General features: G+C 43.7%; 1 protein-coding gene across 2 annotated transcripts; it reads right to left on the reverse strand.

Moving 5' to 3' along the window:
• Positions 1 to 442: 442 nt before the first annotated feature.
• Positions 443 to 25,842, reverse strand: VXN (vexin). 2 transcript variants are annotated; one of them, XM_036886306.2, is made up of 6 exons: positions 25,599 to 25,842; positions 21,230 to 21,285; positions 11,512 to 11,662; positions 7,567 to 7,628; positions 4,699 to 4,790; positions 443 to 2,859 (listed from the first exon to the last, which is right to left on the reverse strand). In XM_036886306.2, the coding sequence occupies exons 1-6, from the start codon at positions 25,663 to 25,665 to the stop codon at positions 2,676 to 2,678; spliced, it is 612 nt and encodes a 203-aa protein (XP_036742201.1). In that variant the 5' UTR covers positions 25,666 to 25,842; the 3' UTR covers positions 443 to 2,675. The 2 variants fall into 2 exon arrangements, with proteins under 2 accessions (XP_036742201.1, XP_036742200.1); XM_036886305.2 differs by having other exon boundaries at positions 4,699 to 4,793.
• Between the last annotated feature and the right edge of the window lie 753 nt (positions 25,843 to 26,595).

Below are 26,595 nucleotides of genomic sequence, written 5' to 3' on the forward strand. Positions count from 1 at the left end.
TCCTGCAAGTGGCTGCATCATGAGTCACGGGGGCAAATCTCCAACGAGGCTGAACATGAAGGGGGCACAGAAGAGGAGGGCTTGGGGGTGAGAGGCGGGCAGGCTGGGGATGGCTACAGGGCCCCTGGGGTTTGGGTGGGGACTGAGTGGGGACTGAGGGGTCAGCATTGGCAGGGAGGAGGGTGAGCCCAGAGAGGACAGGCCACGCCAGGCCAGGCCCCACTGGACACAGCCCAGGTACTGACTGCTGGGCGGGGCCCGTTATGTCAGAGACATTGCCTTGAGATGGAAAGAACATGCTGGATTCTCTCTCACAATCCTTTTCATCTAGGTGAAGGAGCAATGAAGTCCAGATGCATAGTTATTTCCCTTGGAAAGCCTCTCATTCATTGAGGGAGCCTTGGGCATACTCTGGCGGTGGTTTATTAATATCACAAACAAAGCACATTTTGTTTTTATTTGAATTGGTGAATTAAAATAGTCTATACAAGGCAAACACTTCATCATGAAATATTTAAATTAATAATAAATAAGTTCCACCCTACAGAGGTCTTCATCAGCCACTTACAAATAGAGGACATCAGTTATAAATTAAATAAATTAAAATAAATAGTCTTAGGATACTCTGATAGGTCCAGCATAGATCACCTGTTAGCTCCCTAACTTTGTTTCATACTGTGTAGGTCTGTTAGACAGTCTATTGAGACTAGGCCTTCACTGAAAGAACATTTGACGCTCAAACCTCCAAATCATGTTCAAGTACAAGGACTGGGTGTTGAGGGTCTAGAATGGTTGAAGGGCAGAGATCAGCAAAGTGAACGCCCAGAAGCACAGGCCTCCTATCCCCCAAGTCTCTTTACAGTTCACCTAGAGATACGGAAATAGGTAACTTAGCAAAAAGCAACATGAGACCACAGAGCAACAGTGTATGAATAACAGTTGTATCTGAGACTGGTAATGTGGCCAAATTCTTTGTACCAAGATATGGTGATTTTCAGCCTAGTCTCAGACTAAATTTCACCATGGAGTCTCTGGTTTTGATAATGGGTTGGATTAATTTAAGCTTCTGAATTAGAAAACAAGCCTTCTAGGGGCAGAGTGGAGGCTACAGATAACAAATACACCAGGCATTTTCCATTAATTTCCCCATAGGCAGGCATTACTAATTGATCACTGCATTCCTTTATCTCAGACTCCATCTCCACACAGCACACCAGTTAGGCTCTGCCATCAATTGTGTTTAGCATTCGAGATGAAAATTGTTTACTAATCTTGATCCTTCTCTGTGCTGTAAACTATTCTGTGGGAAGGAGCAGACATACCAGGAGCATTGAAGCCTGGCATTCATATGGGTTAATTGCCCTCAGACGAATCAATCATTTAACTGTTTTAAACTGTGTTGTATTAAATAGGTAAAGTCATATAAGAGTTGTTAGAAAGACTTGGATAATGTATGTAAAATGCTCAGTGTCATTCTTGGTACATAGTAGGCATTTAATAAATGATGGCTATTATTATCATATCATTTTAAGGCTACGGATGTTGACAGTGGAGTTGATGACATTTCCATTGAAGGAAGGAAAGCATAATACTACATATTATGTTGAACCTTATGAAATGTATAATCAATTCTTCTGACCTACAAAATGGCAGTTTCTTCTGGTTCAACCTAATATCTAATGATGTATTTTATTCAAATCATTTACTCTTCTAACGTTATCCAATTCTTCCCTTCAAAGATTGAATTATCCAGAGATAAACTCCTATCCCTCAAAACCTTCCTCAAATCAGTTGCTAGAGTACGTAAAGCAAGGAGTCTGGTGAAGTTGAGGACCTGATACCTGGTTCCACAATTGTTTCTAGTCACACGACCTCTCAAGGCCTTGGCTTCCCTGTCAGTAGCTTGGGAATGATTATGTGATTTCTTTCACAGGGATTTTGTGAAGATAAGATATAACAGATGGGAAAGCCCTTTGAAAAGTTAAAATCATTATACCAAAGCAAAGATTATTAATTCCACTAGACTATGCCTCTTCAGAAAACATGAGCATTCAACATTTAATTTTTAATCATTTTTTCCTAAAGAAAAACTGCACATAAAAGAATTGAGAATTCATGCATTCATGCCAAATGGGCATCAAAACCAATACTGACGATACTCTCAAGGGGATATTAGAACTATTAAGTCAATATATAGTGCTGTGTCATTAAAAATCATACCTCATCAAGATGAAATAAATGTGATAAGAGGAACAGTAAGAGCCACTGTGTTCACAAGTGCTTCAAACATCAAGCTCTGACATTTATACCAGAAATCACACACATTAGAATGACTCACAAGGAAAACTGCCTGCTTCCTTGCTTGGAGATCTTTAAAATGGGCTTGGAAAGTTGATTTGGATGTAGTGTTGCTAAGAGATACTGATATAAATGTGATGACCTCCCAAAGTCACTTTCAGACATTGGCTCTATAGTTCTAAGAAGGAGCAATTTTCTTTTGCCTTCAAAGGAAGTTCCTTTCCTGCATCCTAAGCTGGGTGATCTGTTTGTAAGGGAAGATGCTGGGTTTGGACCAGCTTCTAGCACAGGTGACTGTGGCTCAGTTCCAACCCAGACGTTTTCTCCTCTTGCGCAGTGAACTTTGGCCAACACAGGGCACCTGGTGAGGATCACCTTTAGTCGGCCTCAAAGGCGCTGTTGGTAGCTCCCACGTATTCAGACTTCTTCTTGTGCCTTGTCCACATTTTCCGGAGGATGCTGGGGACACCACAGGAAGCACTTCCTGTCAGTGGCAGGGAGGCCTCTGCTCCCTGGGGAAGGGTGGGATACTCTTCAGTCATCTTCTTAAGATGTCTGGATCTAAAGAAGAGCCAAGGGTGGGTGGTGAGGGCAGTCAATGCTCTGAGCCAGACTTGTGCTCTTTGCCCTCAACAGAGCTCTTGCTCTTCCTCTGCTCACACCTCCTGTGACCAAGATGGAGGGTCACTGTTGGGACCCACGTAGGAATGGCCTCTCCTGGAGGATCCTCACATGAGGTTAGGGCAAGAGGTGGCTCTGGGCACATGGTTCATAGATCTCAGGTCCTGCTCTTGTCCCAAGTTCTGTCCCCACCCCTCCACCCCACCACCTGTGTGCAATCTTGCTGGAAAGGGTAGATGTCCCAAAGCATTAGCTATTGAAAGAACATGAGCTCTGGGGGTGAATCCTGTTCCCTACCTACTGTGTGGCCTCAGGTAAGTGACTCACTCTCAACCAGCCTCAGTTTCTTTATGTGAAAAATGGGAATAATTTCATATAACTCATGGGGTATTTATGAGGAGAAAAATGAGATAATAGAACTTGAGGCATATTGTAGACCTCAATAAATGTTCATTTTTCCCTTCACCTGATCCCCCTAGGTGAAAGAAATTTTTTCTTTACAGTAGCCAGGGTCCAGGAACAAATTGAAATACAAATGTCTGAGCTTAGAAAAAGAGGAGCCATTTGGAATCCTTTGCAACACAGGTATGTGGATCAGAAAGTGTGGCCTCTATTGGGGCATTGTAAGTTTTGGCTGGCTTACTCCAGCAGTCAGCAAGAGCTACTGCTTCTCAGGACAATTTGACACTAGAACTTAATACAGTCCAAATGATTTTCTTGCTTTTCTCCAATTAAGTCCCAATACATTGAGTGACTTGGTTTTTATAATTGTTCCTAGGTGGTTTTCTTTCCTCTGGAAGGGCTTCACACTGGGCTATTCCTCCTTGGATCGCCACCCCTTTCAAAGTGTGTACCCCTCAGATTGATATTTTAGCCCCTGGTCCCTCATATGTGTGCATCTAACATGTTCCCAAGTATGTGTCTTTCCAACTACTAGATTCTATGTGTCTTGAAAAAGGATGGCAACAGTTTGTGCTAAGCTCTTCACACATTATCTCATTCAGCTCTCACAATAACCCCTTCACAGGGATATTCTTATCATCCCCATTTTTTTGCTTTGAAATAAACGAGAGCGAGGAGGTCTGAATAACTTGCCTGAAGCCATAGCAAGTTAGTGCCAGGCAGGCAAGCAGATCTGAGTCAAGAGCCCACACCCTTGATCATCCCCTAGACTACTTTTCTGTTACCTGCAATTTGGAGGACAGTGTTGGGGACATTAATGTACATGTTGAATTTAGTTTAAGCCTCTTTCTTGTTGGCCACTTCCTTATTGCAGCATTGAAGGCCAGGAGGATGCTGGGGTCTCCTCCCTCCTGCCAATCTACCTGCTGGTTCTGGATCAGAGTGAAGAGTAACATGGGGGTTATAAATGTGGTTTGAAACCTTTGTATTTCACGTGCCCCTTTACCTTTGGGCAAGGGCCCTTAACTTGATTCATGAGGCATTTCTGATATTAGTGTGTCTGCTGGAGGCTCTATATGGCCTGTGATTACATTTATCTAATTAACCAAAAACCCTGCCAAAGGACACTTCTCCAAGTCCAAAGAGTGGTGTTAATGAAGTGGAAACCATCAAAAACAGTTCAGCTTAATCCTAGGGAAACAGTTGATGTGGATATAGAGACCCAGGATTACTACCCTCATTAAAAGGTGATTTGCAGCTGGCACGGATTGTTTGAGCATCTTGAGGGTCTGTAAAGTTGGCCACCTGTTACTCTCCTGCCATAGGAGCAGAGCAGGCAAGTCCTGCAGATGGCAGTGCTGGGAGGTGGGCACTTACCCTCTTGTCAGGACAGCTCCATTCTCTGAGCCTGTGGCTGCTGCTTCCAGCACAGTGGGGGCTTTCACTGAGATCCGGGCCACCGGGGGAATCTGCTTGGTGAGGAAGGGAATGGGAGGGTTGTAGCCATGTTCCCAACTCTGGCACCCACCCAGCCATTTGAAAGGCGATGGCTAAATGGAATCACCAGCAACGTAGGGCAATAATCCTCACACACTGGTGGGCACCAGACTCCCTGGGAAGGGCTTGTTAACACAGTGCTGGGCCCGCCCCAGTTTCTGACTCAATAGGTCTGATGTGGGCCTGAGAATCTGCATTTATAACAAGTTCCTTGGGGATGTTAGTCCAGGGGCCTCACTTTCGTTACCACTGGTCTGCAGAAATTTGAGAGAAAGCAACTCCATCTTAGCTGAGAACTCTGTCTCCCTCACCCCCCTATTGCCTGTGTCCACTTCATTGTCAAATTCTGCAGATTCTTGATTTGAAATACCGCCTAAGTTTGTGCCATCCTCTTCATTTCCTCTGCTGCAGCCTGAGACCTCCTTGTTTCTGACGAGACCTCCCACATTCCCCAGACCCCTCCTAGACTCACAGGGCCTCCCCACTTCAGGGCAGACTAGGGCCAACTCTGCAGCCTGCTATTCATGGCTCCTTAAAACTGGGCTCCATCTGACTTCTGCAGCACCACCTTCTGTTAACCCCATGTGCACCAACAGTCCCGGCAGGGCTGGTCCTGCCGTTCCCAATGCTCCTGCAACTCCGGGACTTCATGCGACATTTCCTCCCTCTCCGGTCTGGGCCTAATCTCTGCCTTCCCTTTGAGGCCACTTCCTCCAGGAAGCCTTCCCTCAGGCTGGTTGATGTCTCCCTGTCGTCACGTCCCCACGGCACTGAGTACCCATGTGACATGTTGGTATCCCACCAAATATCACTAAATGGTTTTCTGCTTGTTTTCTGACCTTGTTTAGTTTCCCAGAAAGACTGGAATTGTCTGGGACTTAACCCCAGCTCAGCCCTCCTAAAGGAGGTGTGAGTATTCAAGAAACATGTACTGAACTAGGAAGTGACTGACAGCCTAACCAAGGCCAAGTCCAGAGTTTGCTCAATGGATATTTGCTACACTTCGTGCCTCCATCCCAAGCCCCACTGAAGGCTAAAGGTCACCACATTCCTGGAATTGCTGGGAAATTCCAGGTGGAGGATGCCATGGTTCCCGGGGTGGCCAAAGGCTGTGGACAGAGTTATTGTGCCACCTGGTGGCCTCCTGGGAGCCCTTCCTCTCCATCGCACCAACACCTGCTCTCCTCTGCTGCCTTAGCCCCAGCTCCTCCAGTTCATTTCAGCGGTGAGTTCCACTCACTGTGTGGCTCTGGATGGCTCTCCCACCCTAGGTTAATGGGCCTCCCATGAGCTGCAGGCCCCCAGTCCCACTGTCTCCTGCTACCTCTTCACTCTCTGCACTCTTACTGCTGCCTCCTCCCTTTGTAAGCATGTCCCAGTCACCACCCTATCCCACCCCAGCTTGCTCTGGCCTCCCAGCTGCAGAAGCCGGGGGCAGGTCCTCCAAGGCTGTGAGCAGCTTTGGTCGGCCTCTGGCTCAGCTTAGGGCAGCTGTTCAGGCTCGTTCAGCCTAACCACCTTCACTCTGTGGCACCCACCCAGCCATCCTGTTTCCCTGAGTACAAGGTTGGGCCAGGGGCCGTTGACCAAGCAGCTTGACCTGCCCCTGCCCTCTGTGGTTTTCCTACTACTGGGATGACCTAAAAGAGGTATTTGGATTAGGTATTTCCTGCTCAGGCTAGGAGTGAAGCACTCAAATCTCCAACCATTTTGTTCCATAAGGACAAGGGGCCCAGCTAAGATAACCTCTCGGGTCTCTTCTGATTCTTACATGGCACAATCTGGAATCCACTTGGACAGCTGATGCCCATAGAAGCCAGGATGTCTGAGCCAATCCCACCCCAGCCCTGGTTCCATCCCTACTGTGCTGACCCAGAGGGTGCCCAGCTCATGCCCACAAGGAGAAGAAGAAGGTGTATTACTTTTAAGATGACACTGAACTCAACCTGGACATGTGCCACCTGACCACCCTTCAAGGAAGGCTAAGCTGTCCACTGTGAAAGGGTGGACAGCAGGCAGATGGCTCTCAGCTCCTCCCAGGGTGCCTTGGCTGCTGAGAGCCACCTCTATCAGGTCACACCCTCCTGGGACAGCTTTCATGCCATGACAGAGCCAGGAGGCAGCATAAAGGTTTGGCCATTTGGGCCCAACTTGGGACAACCTGATGGGCAATACTTACCCCAGAGCTTCCCCTGGGAGGTATCCAACCTGCAGGGTGGTCCAGTGGTTCCCTGTGTCCTGCTCAGGCCTGACTCCCTTCTCTTGTCACAGGTGTTGATCCCTAATGTACATCTCATACTCCAAGCCCCAAATCTCAGAGTCTGCTTCCAGAGTGTCTGATCTGGAGCACATGCCCTTCAGAGGTGTCTGTCCTGAGATGACTGTTGTTTTTTGTTTTCACAAAGTTGAGGCCCTTACATCTCCTCACCCTTGTAGCTGCCCTGGGAATTAGGCCTTTCCAACTGGTAGGGGGCAACCCCAGAAATCTCTTCTTTCCCTCCATGTGTGAGAGATCTGCTAGGTAATACATTCTTCTGTTTGCCTAAGAACTGAGTTTCTGGCAAGAAAGAGAGCAGAAGCCAGCACAGTGCCGCAGGCTGATAGACTTTAGGAGCAAAGAACCCCAGGTATGCCTTTCTAATGATCCTCAGGCCTGGGGCAAGGGACACCTAGACCCTCTTCATGGCACAGAGAGGGCAAGAAGCTTAAAGCACAGCAGATACAACTAACCAGTCTTCTTTTACTTACCAAAGATTTTCCATATGCTCGATTCCCACACAGATTTGATGATTTGGGTTCAGAAATGCCCCCTGCCAAGTTGAACAGAGGAGACATTACTCAGTGGTACTCTGTGTTCTACCTCCCCCTGGTTCTGCATCAATGATCTCATTAGCGAATCAATCACAAGCTGGCAATTTCTAAAGGCCTTTGTACTGAGCAGCAAAACCAGGAAGTAGGGTCTGGCAATGGGCCAAATGTCGAGTGGGTCACCTGCTCCCCCTGACACTCTTCCAGCGGGGCTGGAACTAAGGTCTAATATGATCAGGTGTGTGGAAACTTATAGTACTGTGTCTGCGTGCAGTAGGTGCTCAGAGAATGTGCCCTTAGCTCCTCCTTCCTTCCTAAGGCACCAGATCACAAGAGGTTATCAGCAGTTAAATCTGTACAGCTGGGATCTTCATTTAACCTGATGATCCTGGACACCCCTCTGTGAGGATGAGCAGAGGCGTCTGGCCTGCAGCAGGAGTACAGCCTCATATATGGTGGGGCAGGGGCCGGGGGTTGCAGTTTGTCAGAGGCCCAAGACATTGGTTACAGAAGATGGACATGAGAATCTTCATTCTACACCTTTATTCTGATCTACTTCTGAGCAGTTTCTACCCTGAAGCTTCTGAGAATTTAGGTGTTAAGCTGAGGTAGCTGGCAATAGGTGGGGGAAAGTTGTCTTTAAATATGGTCCTCCCCTGGGGTGGCTATACCAGGAAGAACACCTTGACAGTCAGCATAGAGAAATAAAACAGTCCCTCCCCAAGGAAAACAACATCTCAATGCTAATAAAATGAAGTTGTAAGACCAACGCTAGACCATAATGTACAGTGCTCTGGCCTAAGTAATAACAGATCATATTTTTTGAGTATTTACTGTGTCAGGCATTTGCTGACTATTTCACACATAAACACTGCTGCATTTAATCCTTTCTACAGGTAGATATAATAGCCCCCACTTTGTAGATGAGGAAATGGAGGCTTTAGAGATGTATAACAATGATGATGAGCCAGGTAAGGATGATCTCTAGGAAATGGCCAAATGAGCTCTTTAGTGGTCTTGCAGGGCTGGAGAAACTTGACTGAGGGACTCCCCTACCCAGTCTGGGAGGAGTTTGCTAGGAGGAGAGAGACACGGAGGGCAACTGGCAGAGAGAACTGCATGAATGAAGGGCCGGGGAAACAGGGTATAATGGAGTGGTCAGAATTACACTGTAGCTCAGGGTTACTCTGAGTGTGGACTGGAAGGAAGAGGAGCATCTCAGGAGGTGGCCCTGGAGAGGTCAGCAGAGGACAGGTCCTGGGGGACCTTAGGCATGGTCTGGAGGGCATAGTGTTTAAAGTAGGAGATGGCAGGGTCAGGGTTCTGCTTTGGCATGACCCCTCTGGCAGCTGGTAGAGGGAGGGGGACTGGTGGCTGAGGACCAGAATTGGCTGCTACACAAGAGGGGAAGGCAGGCTGAGCCCAGGTAGCCTGAGGTAGGTGCCAAGAGGGAGAGATGTGACCTGTCTAGGAGCTGACAGTGTCAGTGTTCAGTCTGTGACAGCAGGTGGGGGAGGACAAGGGGATCTTAGGGCAAACATCCCAGTGGCTGGCTGGGAAGATGTAGAGAGGCCCCAGATGAGAAAGGAAGAGTGGGTTGAAGGAGGAGGATAAGTTCCATTTGAACAAGTTGATTCTGTGGTGCCTGAGGACATCTTGGTGGGGAGTTTGCACAGGCAGCCAGTTCTCCCAGGCTAGGAGATGGGTGTCCCCTTTCCAGGTGTTTGAGGATCACGTGCTGAAAGCCTCAGCTGTGCCTTCCCAGTGCCCGAAATTCCTCAGAGCATCTCCCTCCCTGTGAGAAGTTTAGAGCATGCAGAAGCCCTCTCCTATAGCTCAGAAAAGAGGTCCCCAGACCTGAGCTCCCTGAACTGGGAGGATGGAAGGCGTGAACCCAAGGCTGGTGCCAGCCCTTCCTGAGGAGAGCACGGGGTCTGGCTTTGACTCAGAAACCCTCTCTCCCTCCCACCCACGCTGGATCTATCAGACTCAGGGAGCTGAAGGATTTGAATCAATGCCCAGCTCAATCTTGTTTTTTTTAAACCTGACTAGCACATTCCCTGCGTGAGCTATCACATGTCGGGCAGATTCTCTCCATTTCATAACTTACTATTCTTCCCTTTCAGAATAAAAGACTGATTGGGCAGTCCAAGGTTCCACAAGCTACTTATAACAGGAGGAAAGTGGCTCCTAAAACTAGACAGGCAGGCAGACATTACTCTTCAGGTGGGTAGTGGGGTGGGGTGTGGGGTTGGTGGAGAGGGATTAGCTAGAAAATCAGGAGACCTGAGCTTTAATCTCAGTGCTGTTGCTAATGAGCAGGGCGACCTCCTGTGGGTCTAACAGTTTCTATGGTTTCAGTTTTTCTCTTCTGTAAATTGTAGGAGGTGGTTGCAGTAGATTGGGGGTTCTCTACCTTCTGAGTGCATTAGAATCACTTGGGGGCCTTGTTAAGCCAGACTACTGGGCCCCACCCCAGAATTTCTGATTCAATAGGTCTCAGGTGGGACCCCAAATTTGCATTTCCAACAAGTTCTCAGGTGATTCTGCTATTCCAGGAACCCACTTTGAGAACCCATTAGATTATCTCTATCCTTGCTAATTAATAATCTGACCAACATCAGCAACATCATGTGGAAGCTTGTTAGAAACATAAAATCTGGGGCTTTATACTCAGTCCTACTGAGTTAGCATCTGCATAGAAGCAGGATTCCCAGGTGATTTTTCTGCACATTAAAACTTGAGAAACATGACTGTAAATTCACTTTGTGATTTTGTAGCAAAGAAATATTCTTTTTCACTTTCTACACACATGCTCCCACCCACCCACCCACCCACCCACCTATATATAGACACAGAGAAAAGTTTATCTCTGAATTTGCAAGGCAGATTGTGGTTTTCCTAATGCTTTTGCTCTACATGCATGTGTGTATGTAATCACTTAGCCAGAGGATAAAGCTTGATTTATTCACCTTATACATAGGATCATAAAAAAGGCATCAGGGTGTTAGTGATCAAAGAGACCTTAGAGATCTGGTCTAGCATCTAGGAAGGAGGAAAGAGGGAAGATGATGGATGGAGGGACCCACTCAGTGGAGTCTTACTTTGGTTCTTGCAGTGTACAAAATTGTAGACACCCAAATGCTTTGAGGACATCCCAGACTTTCTATGTATTTTTGGAGTTAATTTATGAATCACTTTAGGCTGTGGGCATAATGGAAATAACCTTAACCAGTACTTAAAGGCAAAATACCATCACAGATTCCAGTGGGCTAGATGCAAACACCCCTGTTTAACTGTTTGGGATGGAAACCATCTTTAAAATAGTGTGGAAGTTAAGACTGTAAGGTTCCAGCTTTCCAAACAAATCGGTCTCTCAATTCTTTTTATGGTTGTTGACATAGCCTAAGTCATTCAAATGTAATAGATTTTAAGATGGCATCTTTTGAAGAGCCTGTATAATTATGCACATAAACACTGCCTGTAAAACAAATAACATACACTCCTTTTGCTTCATGAGTCATGTTTACACTGGTTTTCTCTCACCCAGAACATAATGATTTCATCACCTCAGTCCAGCAGGGCTTCCTGTGGAACAAGATGGTAGATGAAAGCATCTTTGCTGGGTACACACACTGAGAAATGAGCATTTGATAGGTGGAAGGTGTTTTGCGGGGCTGCTGTCCATGGGGTCTGAGATCAGGTGCATTCAGAGCAAGAAGAGTATGTAGTGGGGAAAAGCACAGTCCCCACGCCGCAGTGCTCTGCTCGCCAGGTGGGACGGAGGATGCCAGGGAGGACGGCCATGTGGGCGGACAAACAGCGCTCTGTGTGCGTCCTTGCTCCCCAGGGAGGTTCCGGGCACTCGGGCCAGGACTCACATACCAGGTCTGGCAGGGGCCTTGGCAGGGTGGGGTCCCTGCTGCCATGTGTGCTGGAACCGGCCTGCCCTGCAGCCCTCGCCCTCAAGGCGGTCACTGCGGTGCTGCAGGAGCTCCAGGGGCCGGGGCGCATAGAGGTCCGACTCGATCACCACCTGCAGGAGGAGGAAGGACAGTCAGCTTGTTCCTCTCCTGGGATCTGGGGACCCACAGCTGGCAGAGGACCGCAGCTTTGCTGATGGGTTTATGCTGCCTCCAGGGACTGCTAGGAGCAGTGAGGTAACTTGGGTAAACTGGCCTGAAATAGTTAACTGTTCTATTGAACTTCATGTCAGATGGTGCAGGAAAAAGAGGGGTCTTGTGGTTCCTCACCAGAAGTCCCTTCATAGTTAGGAGCCTGGGTCAGTCGGCCAAAAATCAGAGCTAGTCACCTGCCCTTTGGCCTGCCATGTTTTTCCCACAGGACAGGCCATTTGAAATGAGGATAGTTCTGGAAATCAGGGTCGTACAGTCTGCAGCTAAGTGAAAGTCCTTGTTCACACAGAGGACAGCCTCTTGGAGGCCCTGGTGGAGGCAAGAGCTCAGGAGAGGACTAGGGTCTCCATGGATTCCCAGGTTTTAAAAGAAAGAAGCTGCTGGCAAGACAGCAGGTGTAGCTCTGGAATGCTCACATTTCTCCCCCGTGCAGAATGCTGGTGGCAGGTGGAGCTGGTGATGAATTTCCATGATGTGTGGCTCACTAGGTGGAAATACTGGAAAGCTAGAACAGTGCTAAATGCTGAGGTGTTTTCAGTAGTGATCACCTGCTGAGTAGTTATTTTGGGAAGTATGTTAAGAGGAAATACTCTTCTTGACAGGGCCTACTGAAATGGGCCTTAAAAATTTTAATGAAAATACTTAAATCATTGAAATGATTAAAACATAAACATTGAGACAAATAATACTGTATTTTGTCTTACTAACAGGAGTGACGAAAGGAATCTTAGAAGTGTTTGACTCATATCTTGCATATTTGTGTATATACTCAGGATACTGGGGTCACTCATTCTGAATTTCTTCATTTCTTCAAGGCTGGTCGGAACCTCCAATATTATACTTCAGCTTCTCTGAGGCTGGCATTTACCTATTTACTTGCTTGCCCCTTCCTGTTGCAGACAACCTTGCAAGGGCATGTTCACGTCAGATCCTGGGCTCTGGGGACCATCGTGAGTAAGGTGGACACAGCTCAGCCCTTAAGTCTGGTCTTTGATGCATCTCCCTCAGGTGTCCACATAAAACAATTGTGTTGTTTATAGAGGATGCTGCAGCAAATAAAACTGATTTTCAAAATATTATGACAGGGTGATATGTCAACTTAGTGGAGAAAAATTAGATCTTTTATAAATATTGGAATGAATGTCAAGTCACTGGGAGAGATAGATTCACATCCATGCTTCTCAGACGAAAATGGACACCAGACAGACCAAAGCTACGTGTTAAAAAAAGCCAACAACCAAGAAACAAAGATGAAAACAGATGGCTCAATATAACATTTGTTACATGTAACAGGGAATCATCCCTATGTACATAGAACTCTAAAAAAATCAATAAAGAGGAGAGAAGACAATGGGAAAATGGGGCAAAAAACACGAATTGGCAATTGACAATAGAAATACAAATGGCCAGTAACATGAAAAGATGCTAAACAACAATAATTGAGTGCATATTAAGACAAAAAAATGCTTTTGTCCTATCTGACTGTCAATGATGAAGAAGATAACTCCATTTGGGGTCATGCAGGCCCAAGTTCAAATCCCAGTTTTGACTCTTCCAGGTTATATGGAAAGGGGATTTATTGTCTACCCTTGCTGTATTGGGGAACAGTAAATGTCTGTCATTCATAGAAATTCTAATAGAGGAACATAAGCTCTTTCTTCATGTCACATATTTATGTACAGCATCAGAGTGGTTCATGTCTCCACAGAGAAAACAAAAGAAGCTGTTACTTGCTTCAGTTTACCATAAGTAGTTCTTTGCTCAGAAAATTAATATATCCCCAATATGGTCTGATCTAGCTTACCAAATAAGCTCTTCTCAGGCCCATTTTCAGACCTAGACTCACTCATTCTGTGCCTTTGGAGAAAGCAGATGATAATTCAAGAATTTCTCCTCTGGGCACTGCAGAAGGTGGTTTTTTCCTTAGTACTTTAAAATATTTATTCTCCCCACCAGGTTTATTGACATATAATTGACCCATATGAGTATGTAAGCTTTAAGACTCATAGTGTGTTGATCTGGTACGCTGATAAACTGCAAAATGATTAGAAAGTGGTGCTTCTGTTGGGTTTTCAGCAGGCCTTCTGTGTAGGCTGGAGGCAGCCCCGTCCACCCTGCACCAGCTCACTGGGGGCTTTGGGAGCCAGCAGTAGGTGGTCTGGTGCTCCCCACCCTGCACAGACAGTCCCCTTTGCTCTGCTCCTTTCCTTCCCTCGTCTTAGCACTGTGCTGTGCCATGACGTTGTCCAGAATACTGGAGTTTCCTGAACTACTGGTAGTTGAGAGCTCCATTCCCTTGGCCACATGTGCTGTTTGGCCTCAGGGTCCTCCCCTGGAATGTGAATCTCCAGGTTGGACAGGAGACATGAGCCTTTTTACTGACGTTCGCAGGGCTCCTAGCTATCAACTTCCCATCAGAAGCATTTCTGATTTTATTTTCATTCTCTCAGCATTCCTCTGAGGGAGAAGGAATGAGGACTTGTGTGTATTCAGATCCCCTTTGGAAGGACAAAGTAAGGCAGGACATGAAAGCCTGAGCAGTCCATGGGTGAGACGCAGCAGTTCTTCCTCTGAAAGGAAAGCAAATGTTCCCTTTCAGGAACAAGAAATGCCACCTCTACGATCCTTTCTCAGCAGTGTCAGGGGCAAGAGAGTGGGTAGGGAGACAGTGGAGCGGGTTAGCTGCTCAGCTCTTCACTGGAGGTTTCCTGGGGGTGAGGATGAGGCTGGCTACTTCCCAGGTCATGACTAAGGGCCAAGCGCCTCTTCAGGGTGCCAATAGCAGGAAAGGTAGAGGAGAGGTGCCCAGCTTGGAAGATTTGCCTTTCGTAGGTGGCCTTGTACTTGGTTCTCGTTTCCCACAATAAGGGAGGCTCTCGAGGGCTCCAGGGCAGTGCGTTAGGCCTGCACCAGGAATGGACGGACAACTGAGTAGATGGTTGTGGCCTCCGGGAAGCTTCCTGACAGCCTGGTTTATTTTCTGGTCTGTGAGACACAGTCTGAGCTTCTGCTGCCCCTCTCAGAGGCCCTTTAGCACCCTGAGTACAGGGGTAAGATTGGGAAAAGGGGAGAGTGAGGGAGACACAAGGGTTAAGGTTGGATCTGCTTTCTTTCCTAGGTCAGCAAACAAATGTTCCTGGGTCAGGGAACGTACTAGTGCAACAAGGAGCTTCACCCCAATGAATGGATGCTCTGCTGTTGGTTCCGGGGCAGTCCAGAGGAACAGAAGACAAGGGCTAACCCACAAGGCCCGGCTTCCACCTGCTGACAGCTTCAACTCACACTTGTGTTTGTTTGCCAGTCTAGGGGGCGGGTAGGGAGCTAGAAAGCCAGGTGAAACCTAGGTGATGGAGAATCATCATAATTTGGGCCTGCTAGGGTCCATACCAATGTTCTAGCCCAACTCCCTAATTTTACCCATAGGGAAACTAAAGCCAAGAGGCTGTGTCTCTTCAAGGTTGCAGAGCTGTAAGGGGTAGAGCCAGGGTGGGAACTGTGGTTTCCTGACTCCTAAGTGAGCACTCTTTGTAAAATCTGCAGGAGTGCCTACTTTCAGATAAGAATTTTCAAGTGCAATTGATGGCTCAGTACATTTTGAAAAATCAGCAGCTCACCAGACGAATCCCTCCTCCCTTCCTCCACAGGGGAAATCTGGGGAGAATGTGCCATTTGCAATCTCATTCCTCCCTCATTCTGGATGATGGCACCACTGCTTATTATGTAGGGGCTGTGAATTGAGGTGGCAGTGGCTCCATTGTACCACCTCCCACACCTTAGTGTAAACTCCTCTGAGCTACTTTTATGATGGTGGTGGCATCAGGATGATTAGGATGTCGATAAAACTGCCCAAGAATCTGAAGGGCAAGAACCACCAATGGATGGTCTAGAGAATGAGCTGTGTGTGGCTGTGCCCTGGATTCAGAAGAAAATGTAAGTAACTCAGGAGTCCAGAGAGGGAGGAAACTGTGATACTAACTAAGGATGGTTCAGAGAGAGAAGTAATATTTATAAAGGCAGGAACCTGACATCCACATGGTAGACCAAGGAATGAGAATAGACACAAGTAAGAATTTCAGGACAAAAAAAGTCATAAACATTGGTACATTATAGCAGTTGCAAAATATGAACGATTTTCTCAGGAGCTCAAAAGGAAGTCAGGAGCCAGTTAGATGAGGAAACAAGAAATCAGATATAATTCTTTTCTCTTTGGGACTCATTTTTCCCTTACAGGGGGAGGACTAAGACCTTTCCTTGTTTTTTCTAATTTGAACATTCTGTACTGCTGGGGCTGAGCATTACAAGCAAAGGATGAGTCAGGTTGTTAAGGGAAACCAGAAATTCAGAGACCAGCTCGAAGGCTAAAAGGCATTATTAAGCTGTCTCACCTGGAGGAATATTGCATATTTGAAGGTAAGACCCTAGCTTGATTTTTTTTGACTGAAAGCAATTTTTATATGTATTCACATACTTGAGTGATTTTTTTCCCTCTGAGTAAAAAATATTTAAAGAAGGAAAATCATAAAACCACAAATATTGCTGCCTTTCTCAAAAAGTTCCACTCCCAGGAAACCTGAGAACACAGTTCTACAGTGCCTGAAGTCGACTGGCTATTCCAGGAGGCTGTGCCCCATATTTTGGTGGCTTTGTGTATTTCATGCTGATGTGGCTTCAGTTTCAACACTGAGAGTTGTCTCCTATCTTTTGGTTCTAAATCCCCTGGGAAGTTTCTTCCCTAGAACCCTATTTAACTACTAGAAACTATAATAATTAAGTTTCCATTTTAAAAGCTTTTGTAATCACTGTTCTATCCTTATGAAGCCAATAGGTATTGCAGTGAGGGATGACTCACAGAGGAATATTGTTTAAGTTTAGGAATTCAAAGCAGGCACTTGGTTGAGAACTGAATATTCCTAATTCCTAATTCCCAGGAGATTTTCCCTGAGTCATGAATGATTTGTGGCTCCTTCAAATCCGGAGTAGTGCCAGACTAAAGCCCTTGACTGGAAGGTCTGTTGTGAAATGTTTCTTGAACTCTAAAGTATCTATAGATATCCCATCTGTTTCCATTTTTGGTAACACCCACTACCCCTTGAAAAACTGGACAGATGGATGGATGGGTGATGGATGAAACTATTCTTATCCTTTTTCCTTCTAGATTGTGGGGTTTTCAGGGACCATGAGAAAGAAAAGAATCTCTTGTCTATAGCAAAGAAAATTTCCATCCATTAAAAGTCTTTTCTTTTTTAATATATAAAATATTCTCAAAAGTCATTAAAGACAGACATGCAGCTGACATAAAAATGGATGAACGACGTAAGGAGCCGGTAGAAAAAAATATCAAAAGTCTATGAAAAGATGAATAATGATATTAATAAATAAATGCAAATTAGAACAATAAGATATTTTCACCTATCAGATTGTTAAGGATTAACAACATTGATACCATTTAGTTTTGACTTGTGTGTTCTGGTAAAGGTACTTTAAGACACAGTTGCTAACAATTTGGCAATGGTTATAATATTTGTCAATGTTCATATCCTTTGAGCATATTCTTTCTTTTTTTAAATTGAGATATAATTGGCATATAACATTGTATCAGTTTAAGGAGTACATGTTGATTTGATGCTCCAGAATTTTCTTCTTTTTTATTAAGGTATCATTGATATACACTCTTATGAAGGTTTCACAGGAAAAACAATGTGGTTATTACATTCATCCTTATTATCGAGTCCCCCCCGTACTGCCCCCCATACACGCACTGTCCATCAGTGTAGTAAGATGCCACAGAGTCACTACTTGTCTTCTCTGTGCTACACTGTCTTCCCCGTGACCCCACACACACCATGTGCACAATGATACCCCACCATCCCCTTCTCCCTCCCTCCCAGAATTTTCATATCTATGAATATCAAAAACCTTTGCCTAAGAGCATAAAATATGTGTTCCAAAATATTTCTTGTGACATTGTTTTAGTGCAAAAAAAGGAGAAACTCCATTATTGATGATCTGGTTAAATAATCTAGGAAACTTCAGATTGAGTTTGGGTAAAAAATTATAGTATGCTCATGCAATGACATACTATGTAGCCTCTCTAAAGAATGTAATAGATCTGTATGTAGAGATACCTAAGAGTTATTGTTTGGTGAAAAAAGCAAATTGCAAAACAGTATGTTATGAAGCAATAAAGCATAATAATTATATGATAGCATATGGGAAAATTTCACTTAAAAAATGCCAGTGCTTATAGGATGTTCAGTATGTGTCAGGCTCTGGACTAAGCACTTTACATGTGTTAAATCATTTGCTCCTTCCAATGGTGCCTGAGATATGAGTGCTTGTTATTTGCATTTTAATGTTAAGGAAGCTGAACCAGCATGGTTGAGAAACTTGCCCAAAGTCGTATAGGTAGAGATGGATAGAACCGGGATTTAAGCCCAGGCCATTTGACTTTAAGTCTACATACTTAACCACTACGTTCTACAGTGTCTTAGGATTTTCTGATAATATGTTTCACTTCATATCTTTGTGATATTTGAAATCTCATAATGGGCACATACTGCTTTGGCATTGAAGGAGCAATAAATATATATAAAAACAATGACTAAAACCTCATTTCAATCAGGAAGACAATTCCATTCCCAATAGCATCAAAAAGAATAAAATACCTAGGAATAAACCTAACCAAGGAAGTGAAAGACCTATACTCTGAAAACTATAAGACACTCTTAAGAGAAATTAAAGAGGTCACTAACAAATGGAAACTCATCCCATGCTCCTGGCTAGGAAGAATTAATATCATCAAAATGGCCATCCTGCCCAAAGCAATATACAGATTTGATGCAATCCCTATCAAATTACCAGCAACATTCTTCAATGAACTGGAACAAATAGTTCAAAAATTCATAAGGAAACACCAAAGACCCCGAATAGTTAAAGCAATCCTGAGAAGGAAGAATAAAGTGGGGGGGATCTCACTCCCCAACTTCAAGCTCTACTACAAAGCCACAGTAATCAAGACAATTTGGTACTGGCACAAGAACAGAGCCACAGACCAATGGAACAGAATAGAGACTCCAAACATTAACCCAAACATATATGGTCAACTAATATTCGATAAAGGGGCCATGGATATACAATGGGGAAATGACAGTCTCTTCAACAGATGGTGCTGGCAGAACTGGACAGCTACATGTAAGAGAATGAAACTGAATTACTGTCTAACCCCATACACAAAAGTAAATTAGAAATGGATCAAAGACTTGAATGTAAGTCATGAAACCATAAAACTCTTAGAAAAAAACATAGGCAAAAATCTCTTAGACATAAACACGAGTGACCTCTTCTTGAACATATCTCTCCGGGCAAGGGAAACAAAAGCAAAAATGAGCAAATGGGACTATATCAAGCTGAAAAGCTTCTGTACAGCAAAGGACACCATCAATAAAACAGTATCCTAAAGTATGGGAGAATATATTCATAAATGACAGATCCGACAAAGGGTTGACATCCAAAATATATAAAGAGCTCACACACCTCAACAAACAAAAAGCAAATAATCCAATTAAAAAGTGGGCAGAGGAGCTGCATATACAGTTCTCTAAAGAAGAAATTCAGATGGCCAACAGACACATGAAAAGATGCTCCACATCGCTTGTCATCAGATAAATGCAAATTAAAACCACAATGAGATATCATCTCACACCAGTAAGGATGGCTACCATCCAAAAGACAAACAACAACAAATGTTGGCGAGGTTGTGGAGAAAGGGGAACCCTCCTACACTGCTGGTGGGAATGTAAATTAGTTCAACCTTTGTGGAAAGCAGTATGGAGGTTCCTCAAAATGCTCAAAATAGAAATACCATTTGACCCAGGAATTTCACTTCTAGGAATTTACCCTAAGAATGCAGCACTCCAGTTTGAAAAAGACAGATGCACCCCTATGTTTATCGCTGCACTATTTACAATAGCCAAGATATAGAAGCAACCTAAATGTCCATCAGTAGATGAATGGATAAAGAAGATGTGGTACATATACACAATGGAATATTACTCAGCTATAAGAATAAAACAGATCCTACCAATTGCAACAACATGGATGGAGCTAGAGGGTATTATGCTCAGTGAAATAAGCCAGGCGGAGAAAGACAAGTACCAAATGATTTCACTCATACGTGGAGTATAAGAACAAAAGAAAACTGAAGGAACAAAACAGCAGCAGAAGCACAGAACCCAAGAATGGACTAACAGTTACCAAAGGGAAAGGGACTGGGGAGGACGGGTGGGAAGGGAGGGATAAGGGCGGGAAAAAAGAAAGGGACATTATGATTAACATGTGTAGTGTGGGGGGTGGGCACGGGGAAGGCTGTGCAACACAGAGAAGATAAGTAGTGATATTACAGCATCTTACTATGTTGATGGACAGTGACTGTGAATGGGTATGTGGGGGGTAGTTGGTGAGGGGGGGAGCCTAGTGAACATAATGTCCTTCATGTAATTGTAGATTAATGATACCAAAATAAAATTTAAAAAAAAACCTCATTTCATTCTCAGGACACTTAAAATTTAAAAAAATGGAGAACAGACTTTTAAAAATTGCCATACTTGGAAAATTAAAGTGGTATTCTATGAAAAATTGTGATAGAAATAGAAACTCCAATATAACAAAGAGGAAAAAAACAGTTGAAATAAAACTTTTAAAGTACCGAAAATGCATTGACAGCTTAAGAAATTTGCAAGTAAAATCATAAATTCACAGTGTCATTAGGCTCTAAAGGTAAGTAAACTCATTTTAAGGTAATACATTGCTTATTAAAGTAGCAAAAGATAGTACAAAAAAAATGAGAGCCAGTGTTCGTTAGGTTGGAGGTAAATGGAAAAACATTGGTGAAGCCTGTCAATTGTTCAGGATTCCTGATGGTATGTGACAAAACTGTAAGCAGAAACCATTAAAAAAAATCACAGTTCTCCACATCTAGCATAATGTCTCTTATACATAGTAGGAACAAAAATATTTGATGACTGGATAGATGGATGAATGGATGACTGTTAATTCTATTTTGAAGTCTAGACACTGAGAAATTAATCCTATAAATTCATTGCACTGTTATTTAGAATAGTGAAAAAAGGAACATTGCAAATACCAACAATAGGCGAACACCTAGGTTAGGGATGCTATACCCACATTGTGGACTCTGTTTACATAAGAAAATAATGTATGTATAAAATGGGATTTACTCTCTGTGTCTGGAGAAAATGGCAGAATGGGGAGTCCAGTTTAGGGCTCTTTGTTGTCTGGTTAACATTTGTCCATTATTCTGGTTAAGTGGAGGACAGATAACACAGCATCAACAACATGTGATACAGAAAACCTTCCTGGTTACTGAGAGCAGGAGAGAGAGTGAAGAAGCTAGACATTGCTTTTTTAATGAATGTCAATCAAAGGAATCAAAACTGAAGTTTCCTTACATTTTTGGTCAAGAGGTGTTGAGAGCTTCTGACTCTTCTTCTGGCTGGACTGGACACTGCAAAGAGATAAAGGAATGGTTTTAGAGAACATCTGTGAGGCTGAGGTAGCTACAGCAACTGAGAGAGTTGTCCGGGGCAGAGAGGACGGGGGGATGGGAAGAAAAAGCTGGGTGCAATTGCAATTTTAGATGTTACTCAGATGAGTGCACCAAAATTCATAGCAGCATCACTCACAATAGCCAAAAGGTGGAAACAACCTCAAGTCCATCAACAGATGAATGGATAAACAACATGGGGTGCACACAGCGGAATATTACTTAGCCTTAAATAGGAATGAGATTCTGACACATGCTGCAATGTGGGTGAGCCTTGAAAACATTAAGATAGGTGAAATAAGACAGACACAAAAAAGGACAAATATTGTGAGTCCACTTCTACAAGATACCTGGAGTAGTCAAGTTCATAGAGACAGAAAGTAGAGTAGAGGTTACCCAGGGGCTGGGGGAAAAAAGGAATGAGAAGTTATTATTTAATGGGTACAGACTTTTTGTTTGGAATGATGAAAAAGTTCTGGAAATGGATAGTGGTGATGATTGTACAACAATATGGATCTACTTAATGTCACAGAACTGTACACTTAAAAAAATAGCTACATGGTATTATGTATATTTTACCACAAAAAAGCTTAAAAAATCAATAACCATAAAAACTGTTACTTGGTTAGGAAGGTGTGTTTTGTTGAAAATGGAGACACCCAGGCATCTCTTTTCCACCCTGATGCTAGAATGATTTGTTTGGATCTGCAATCCCACCATATCCCTGCTCTGCCTAAAACTGAAATGACTTCTTGTCACATATCAGGTAAGGGATCAGAGGAGGGCTGTGTTGTTATTTTGTGCTGGGCGTCTGCAGCCATGAAACCAGGAGTACACCAGCAGTCAGGGCTCCCAACTTGGGTATGAATCTGAAGTTGACGCTTGCCGGTTATGTGACTTGGGCAAATTACTCATCTTTGTAAGCTTCACTTTCCTCATCTGTCAGGCAGGGGTAATAACAGAACCTACCTCAGAAGGCTGTGGCAAGGATTAAATGAACACATCTTTATAAAGCCCTTGGCTCAGTGCCTAGCAAAAAGTAAGTTCCCTGGAATTAGTGGTGGTTATTACAATTTTCTGTTCTCTGCAAGATGAGAGCAGGTAGGAGGATAGGAGATAACTTCTAGAGATTGTAGCATTCCATCAAGATTTATTTCTCTTCCTGGATTTTCTCCATTTCTTCCTTCTGTTCTTGATTCCCCTCGCCAAGTTCCCCATTGTTGATTATCCCTGAGAGAATCATTTTAAATGCTGTGGTCCTGTTCACCCTAGAATTAAACCCACTCTGGTGTGCCTCAGGAAATAACTTCTGGTATAACATCTTGGTAAAACCACAACTTTAAATCTTTTTGTATTTACTGTGATTGTGTCTATGGAATCTTCCCCTTAAAGGGCCCTCTCTTCCCTCTAGAAAATAAAAATACTCATTTGTCCTCAGTTACAGACTTTATCTTTGCCTTATGCCTTTAAAATACTGAAGACATACTGCAGCATTTGCTGTTGTCATATTTTTGTGAGATATTATGATGGCTCAGCTAAAAAAATATATATATATTAAGTTGAACCCAATATGTGTGTGTGCATGTGTTGGAAAGATGGATATAATATAATAATAAATGTATATATATGGATATAATATATAGATGGATATAATATACGTATATGGATATATAAATAGACATAATACAATAATAAATAGCTCACACTGAGCTTTACTAGGTGATGGCTGGCCTCTTTACTTTATTCTGTCCTTGCAGTTACCCTCTGTAGGTACTCTTCATTAGCTCCACTTTATAGACAGGTACACTGAGGGTGGTGGGACAAGGCCTACATGACTGGCCGCTAGGCCACCTTTGCTCAGGCTGCTGCATGTCTGCTTGGACAGTGTTTTAGTTGTTGCCCGTTGAACAGACATGGCTCAGCGGAGCACCTGGGAAAGGGCATTCCAGGGAGGACTCACACCCTTGCTAGAGAAAATCAAACCAACCTGGATTTCTGCAGGTAGTGAATGTGGGGGAGGAAATGAAGATACTGATCTCTCTCATAAGCAGTGAGTGAAGAAGAGCTAGCACTGTCTTGGCTCGCTGAGAGCCCTCTGCTTGGTGGCTTTGGAGAAGGCCCAAGGTGAGGCAAGAGGAGAAGCAAAAAGAGGCAGACTCTTCCATTTATGTTCTAATACAAACCTGCAAACACTCCTTTTCTAGAGAACAACTATCTAAGCATTGAAACATCGTGAATACCAATGAATACTCAGTTTAATACTGGGAGGTGGCCATCAATGAAAATGGCAAGAAAAGAATGTCAGATTGAATATTTATCTTTGACTAACATATTCATTGCTCTAAATATGGAACATACATAGCAATAGCTTTGTAAGTGATGTATTAAATGGTGATCACTACATGCCAGGTACTGCTCTAGATGCATTATATTCTATTTTACCTATATCTATTCCCTCTCCTCCCCGTAAGAACACTGGGAGATAGTAAGCTCTGGTTCTTCTTTACAAAAGGGGAAAGTGAGGCCCAGAGAGGTTAAGTAGCGTGCCCAAAGTCACACAGTGCAGAATTGGCCATAGTATTCAGACCACTATGCTAAGCAAATGGAGTCAAAGGCTCTGTTTGAATGATTTCATTCAGGTGACATATGACAATGGTCCTGAAGTGCATAATAAGGATTTAATTTAAAAGGGCCATTTGGCTTTGATTTTTCTAAGAATTTTTAAATTGAAAAAATTTACAGAAAATAGACATATTTTAACACTTTCATATTTGTTTCCAATTGGTTTACTTCTCATAAAAGAAATACATAACTGGAGGGCAAGTTTGATTCCCTTTCCTACCCCTCCTAATTCTCCTTCCTTCCCTCCCCAGGGCTTCTAAGAACCACCAGTTTCAACTGTATCTTTCCATCCTATGTTTTCATACTTTTCTCTAGATATGTATCCATGAACAATATATATATAGTATTGTCTTGTATTTCCAAATTTAATAATTGCTATCATACACAAATAATTTTTCAGCTTGCCTCTTTTTCACTCAGCATTATACTTGGGGTCTATCTATGTCCATACACATCCCTTTTGTATACTGAGGAGTATTCTACAGTATGATGACACCTTTTACCCTTTCCCCTCTTCAAAAACATTGAGGTTATTTTCAATTTGCCCATGTAGAATCGATGCCATTGTGAGCACTCACATGTAAGAGAATTTGCCCAAAAGTGGAACTGTTGGGCAGAAGGTCAGCTTTGTCTTTCCAGGTACCTTTCAGAGTCTCCAGAGAAAGAGTTCTGACTCCTGCATGTGGGCAGACTCTTTTATCTCTATCTGGCAATAGAAGTCTAAAGCTTAATTTATGTTCTGCTGGCTGTCTCTGTGGCCAGGCTGAGTCTCTCCCTTACCCCCTGAGCAATGGCCCTGTGGGTGGCTGACACAGGAAGAAGAAAGGGTTCACAACACCAGCAAACATCCAGCCCCTTTCATTCAAGTCTGACAGTGAGACCAGGGGCTGAGCCAGAGTCCCAGGCACTCCCAGCAACACAGGGGCTGCAGGGGGAGAACAGAGGTGGCAGGAGAGAGGGGTGAGCTTTGGAGCAGGCAACTGAACTGCCCTGTAACCAGACACTTGGTCCCTGAGCTCTCATACAAAGCCCTGCCCGGGACTTGATACCATACACTTTGCAGCACAAGAGTTTACAAAGTCACACTTTTTTGGTGGCACACTTCTTGATAGGTTAAGTTTGGGATAGAGGCCTTGAGATCTGTGTAGAGGCCAGCACTGGGTCTGGGCATCATTTGACAGTTTCAGTGGACTTCACGCCACTGCCAGGAATATTTCTCCTCACATTTCATAGTACAGTTAGAAAACATACTTTTGAGCTCCCTGGTTCTCATTTCAGAGCCCACTTGCTCACTGGAGAAGATGAAAGAATCTATCTAGCTGCCCTGGGAAATTTGTTTTTGATTCTGTTTCCTAAACAATGGCTTGCTGTCACTTTCATCTGGCATACTGGGTTGCCAGTATTGAATTAAGTGAAACGGGGAGTACTTAACTGTCCTCATTTCCCCCTTGATGGATTGTTTCTCAGTGATTGATGTTTATCCATGTGCCTCCTTTTAGAAACAATGACAAATACCATCAAAACAGAACCCATCAGACCTCAGAGACCTGTTTACCTCAGAGGGTAAACCATAGTAAAACAGCAGGTGATTGTCCTCACCCTCCTGCATAAAGTATCACCTTAAGGAAATAATCAAGGGCAATTTTACTCACCCTTGGAAGGAATCACGGTGGTGAAAACTTCTATGTTTTCATCACTGCAGCTGTAAATCTGATGCATCGTTCCAGCCTTCTCTCCCTGAAAGTGCCTGGGAACCGGAAGCCTCTCTCTCTCTCAACCCCTAGTCGCGAGGTTTCCTAATCCAGTCTGGCTCGGGGATCATTGTGCAGGTCCACAAAAGACAGGCTGGTGCTGTGATTTCATCTCATTTCAGAGTCTTCACTGCAACATTTTCTAATCCCATCTGTCTTTTTTAAAAATTTTTTTATGAATCCTATTATTGCAGACCTCTGATTGAGCGTGGAGGCTTCAGTCCCCTCCCAGCCAGGATGTATTTAACATTTTTATTTTGCCTTGTCTGCCGCAGTGAATTTGGAGGTCTTTTGTGAAGTAACCATGAAGTAAAATCGCCTACTCAGTTAGCGCCAGGCTTGGATGGAGAATTTCATGGAAAAGGAAACGTAAATTTTGGACCAGCAATTCCCCTTCTCGTTTCAGAAATGAAGGGGTCCTTTTTTTCTTTTTCCTTCAGAAGAACTGGATATTCAGTAATTTGTCATGTGTTAATTTGGCTTCCTTCAAAGTTTCTATTTTAAACAAAGGACTGTTTTTCCAGAGCGTTCTTGCCTCATGACAGTACATGACAAGGCTGACATTTCTACAGAGCTGTGTGTTTAGCATCTCCTTGTACACCCTTCAGGTGCTTGCAGAGACATGGTGACAAGCAATGCCTCACACCTAAGGTGCCCAATTACAGGACATAATGTATCCTAATAGCTATTATCCTACATATCCTATATATATATCCTACATACCATATATATATATATATATATACACATATATATATCCTATATTTTATCCTGTATGTTCTATGTATAATACACAAAAATAAGGTACAGTTGAAGCATGTATATTATGTCAATGCTACTCTCTTTCATTACACCATTACAGTGTATTTCTTCAAAGAGATAACAATATCCTAATGTT

This window comes from Manis pentadactyla, chromosome 3 (assembly GCF_030020395.1).
Source record: "Manis pentadactyla isolate mManPen7 chromosome 3, mManPen7.hap1, whole genome shotgun sequence".
In the NCBI taxonomy this organism is placed as follows: domain Eukaryota; kingdom Metazoa; phylum Chordata; class Mammalia; order Pholidota; family Manidae; genus Manis; species Manis pentadactyla.

What these genes read in the sequence shown, in the direction of transcription:
- VXN (XM_036886305.2), bottom strand. Translation starts at nt 25,665, where the DNA reads ATGCATCAGATTTACAGCTGCAGTGATGAAAACATAGAAGTTTTCACC. An exon ending in CACCGTGATTCCTTCCAAGG is followed by an intron (nt 21,286 to 25,598) that starts GTGAGTAAAATT and finishes ATCTCTTTGCAG; the next exon opens with TGTCCAGTCCAGCCAGAAGA. An exon ending in GAGCATATGGAAAATCTTTG is followed by an intron (nt 4,794 to 7,566) that starts GTAAGTAAAAGA and finishes TTCCTCACCAAG; the next exon opens with CAGATTCCCCCGGTGGCCCG.